General features: G+C 39.8%; 1 protein-coding gene across 1 annotated transcript; it reads right to left on the reverse strand.

The window, feature by feature from the left end:
• Positions 1–1530: 1530 nt before the first annotated feature.
• On the reverse strand, positions 1531–3437 carry LOC113240336 (glutamate receptor ionotropic, NMDA 3A-like). The gene is made up of 2 exons (XM_026477608.1): positions 2231–3437; positions 1531–1668 (listed from the first exon to the last, which is right to left on the reverse strand). Exons 1-2 carry the CDS (start codon positions 3227–3229, stop codon positions 1531–1533), a joined length of 1137 nt encoding a protein of 378 aa, XP_026333393.1. The 5' UTR covers positions 3230–3437.
• Positions 3438–3759: the final 322 nt, after the last annotated feature.

Below are 3759 nucleotides of genomic sequence, written 5' to 3' on the forward strand. Positions count from 1 at the left end.
GAAAACATAATGGAGCCCTAGTATAAAGTAGTGCAACTCCCCACCTGTTCGGGGCGTGAATGCCATCATGGTTCTCGGAGTATAGGGTTGTCACATTGATTGTAAATATAATTAGAAAAAATTAAGGTATTCGTCTCAGTATGCTCGTGCTGTACTAAAATGACGTTTGTCAAATGCAGTACTTACATATTGATATTTTTGTACCAGTATCGCGAATTGGTATCTCGATTATGGTGGTATAATTATCAAATAGAAATTAAATTTAAAATTCAAATTTAAAGCAGTCTTGTTTAAACTACCATAAACACAACAATAAATATGTCTACTATTTGATGTCAGTTTTTAAACGCCGAGCGGATGATTGAATTCTATATTAAATGGCTTACTACCTTCGTGGCCGAACAATATCCATGCAGGTTTGCCACGCAGAGGTCCTGGGTTCGATTCCCGGGCCGGGAGAAATACATGTACGGCTTACATTTATTTTTCTGGTGAGTTTGTGTAATTTGTGGTTGTGTGTGCCCCTGGCACCCGTGATACTAGGTTTCCCTAGTGCCGGAGTAGTAAAAAAAAGGCGCATGCCATAAATCGCGTTGTGCATTGCGAGTGCATCGCGAGATTATGCGAACGTGTGCTGCCGTACTTGGCGCGCGGCGGCCGCGCACACATATCGGCCACGCCGCTGTTTCGTTTCTATGGAGTTACACTACTAGTCTTACATACTATGGTAGGGAGGGTGGGAAGTAGGAAGCAAAGTACTTCGAGCTAATGGGTCGTATAAACATCGTCGGTAGATACTCCTGAGTACCAGAAGGCGATTTTCTTGAATAGAATCACTATTTCTTAAATTTTTCGGTTGATATTAACGTTCATCTGACCTAAGATGGATGTGGTATGCACTTGCTTGAGATTTCTAAATTTTTTAGTATCTATCAATATTTCTGTGTTCCGGAAGTGGTTAGTTTCCATAACAAGTTCTTATTACAAATATTAATACAAAGATCGAACACTTAGAAAAAATCCTTCGATCCGGCTAGATTCGAACCAACGTCTTCCAGCAAACCGTGCCAGATGTTATGCCAACTAAGCCACGGAACAAACCAGCGGACCTTACGAATTTTTCTATGTGCTTGTTGCAGATCTTATTTTGGTTTTTTAACGAATTTTTTGCCGTAACGCCATCTGTAACAAATCTATTTCTTCACTCAAGGTTTTATTGTCATAAAACTTCCTAGTGCTAATCACTTTTTCGGATCTTAATCGCGTATATTATTTGTTTTTTAAACAAACCAACGTTTTGTAATATAAAATAAAAAAAATAGTTTTATTTCCGATGTGTTAAATAGTTTGTTTTTTCCCCGAAAAAATAGTTAGGAAATATCCTATGTGCAACAAACGCGAAAACCTTTATTGGCTCTCAGCCAGTAAAGTCTTTTTTAAAGGTAGTTTTACGTTGCTTCAACTTTGCAATTGTTTTTACCTTCTAACGTAACTCTAATAACTACAGCATTAATGAGCAACAATAAATCTTTACCTCAACCTCTGAATACCCTCTTCAATATCCTGTAAGGCGTGACGGCGCATATGCTGTGCTAGCTGCGGATTATTCCTTTGCACGTAGTACTCCGCTATTGATGACCTCGCTGTTCCCACTCGCTGGGATAGCCACTGAAATTATCGTTAATCTTAAAGCGTGGAATGAAGTATCACTCGGTTTTAAAATCGAAGTTCCCTGAAATACGCTATACGCTTGCTTCTTCAGAGAACTTTGATTTTAAAACCGGTTGATACGAACGTGTTTTTATTGTATTGTTTGGTAACTGAAGAAAAACCAAAAAATGAATTCAAAATTTATACGTTAATTGTGAATTTATTTCATCCTAACGAAGGTTTCACGCACTCATTACAATGCTAAGTTGTTGCACAGTTATTCCGTTTCTCACACCCCTATAACCATTAACAGCAACAACGGTGATTATGAATTATGGAGGTAGGACGAAGCACAAAAACAGTTGACGTGGAGTAATAATAATTATGGGAACATTATTCCCATTACCAGGACCCCGAAGGTATTTGCATATAACCAGGCAGAATAAACAGGTACCTTCGTATATTTTTCGTCTCGGATTTCTTTTAGGCGGTATTGTTTTTCTATGAAAGAGTTTTCTACCCCAAGGGAGTGAATTATATTAAGTATTAAAATTGTCAATAATAATGATTACAAACTCACATTACTTCTACCTTGATAATCATCAACTGCATTGTGAAAAAACAATCCAGCTATAAGGGCGGCAATATTGGCAGTGTAACTGGCGACAAATATCACAGAAAAGCCACCCCACACGTTTATTAGAAACTTGTTAGGCCAGCTCTTGGGCGCTTTGAAGGCAACTAAGTGGCCACACAGTAGTCCCCACATCACCCACAGGGCACTTGCGATGCTGAAGTTCTTCGACCTCTGTCTTCCCCAAGGGTTCAAACCAAAAGGCGACAACCACTCGTATATAGCTACAGCTATTGCTGTCACATTGAGCGAAGTAAATATTGCTATCCATAGCTCTGGTGAAAACGGTAATAAAAATGCAAGTAGCGGGATATCAGGCTTTTGGTTTGGGGCAGCTAGTATTGAAACGCCACTAAAGAAATATGGCTGACTAAACTCGACCACTTCCGCTCTGGCAGCTGAAACACTCAGAGCAGCAAAAGACATATGAGCAGCTCCAGAAACTAAATCGCCAATAACTCCATTCCATTTCTCAGTGTCTTCATCTGCTTCGCTGTTTAGATATAATTTTTCATACAATTTCTCGTTCTCTTCGTCACTCAATTTCCCGTTACGATATTGTGAGCGATAAGTCTGATCTATCTGTTGACTCATTAAAAACTCGTTCGCAACGCTTTGATATTCACTTAGCTTTCGAAATGGTTTGACTAATTTTCTCGATCCATAAAGACCATCTTCAACTATGTACAAATGAAAATCAAACTCAAGTTCTTGTGCAATGTTTTCTAAGAGATCCATAGCTAGTCCGTAACAACAGTGTGTTGCCATTCTTGAAAATGTTGTTGGCTCGGGAGTTGGGAAGAAAAAATCATTTACTTCTTCTTGGTCTCCTTCTCTTTCTAACTCATTGAAAGCAAGGGTTAGATTATCTCTGTCCGACGTTTGGGGTCTATGACACGGAAGCCCTCTGAGACATTGTCCATCTTCATCCAGCTCGCCTTCCATAACAAAGGGGGGTGCTAAGGCCGTGACGATGCGGAATATGGTACGTGCTCCAGCTGACTGTCCGTGGGCAACGAGGCGTCCACCAGGCCAGACTATAGTGTGGAGTCTAACGCTTCGACCATATACTCTTCCTACTTGCCGCCATAAATTTCCACCTTCAGGTCCAGGGACAAGGTTCAAAAGTGCAAATGAAGCTGTCAATGCAGGTTCAGGCCGTTCAGTTCCCCCAGCTAACGCGGCTGCTGAAGAAATCCTTGTTTCTCTGTGAACAATAAAAAAACAAAAATAATTCAAAATGAAATGCAGTAATAATAAAAACTGGAATCGGAAACTTAGTAACATAAATTCCTTTTCACGCTATTCCAGTCAGTAAATTTTCACGTAGTGTGACCAAGAGTCATGTTGGTAAGTTTTTAACATAGTGCAACTTTGCTTTTACCGCGAAACCTCTAAATCTGCCAGCTTAGTACGTTTAAAGTACCCCAGGTGCTTTACTGGTTGAACATTTTACGACATACGAAAGGGAAGTG

Source organism: Hyposmocoma kahamanoa, unplaced genomic scaffold (genome assembly GCF_003589595.1).
Source record: "Hyposmocoma kahamanoa isolate Upper Pololo Valley unplaced genomic scaffold, ASM358959v1 133856, whole genome shotgun sequence".
Lineage (NCBI taxonomy): Eukaryota > Metazoa > Arthropoda > Insecta > Lepidoptera > Cosmopterigidae > Hyposmocoma > Hyposmocoma kahamanoa.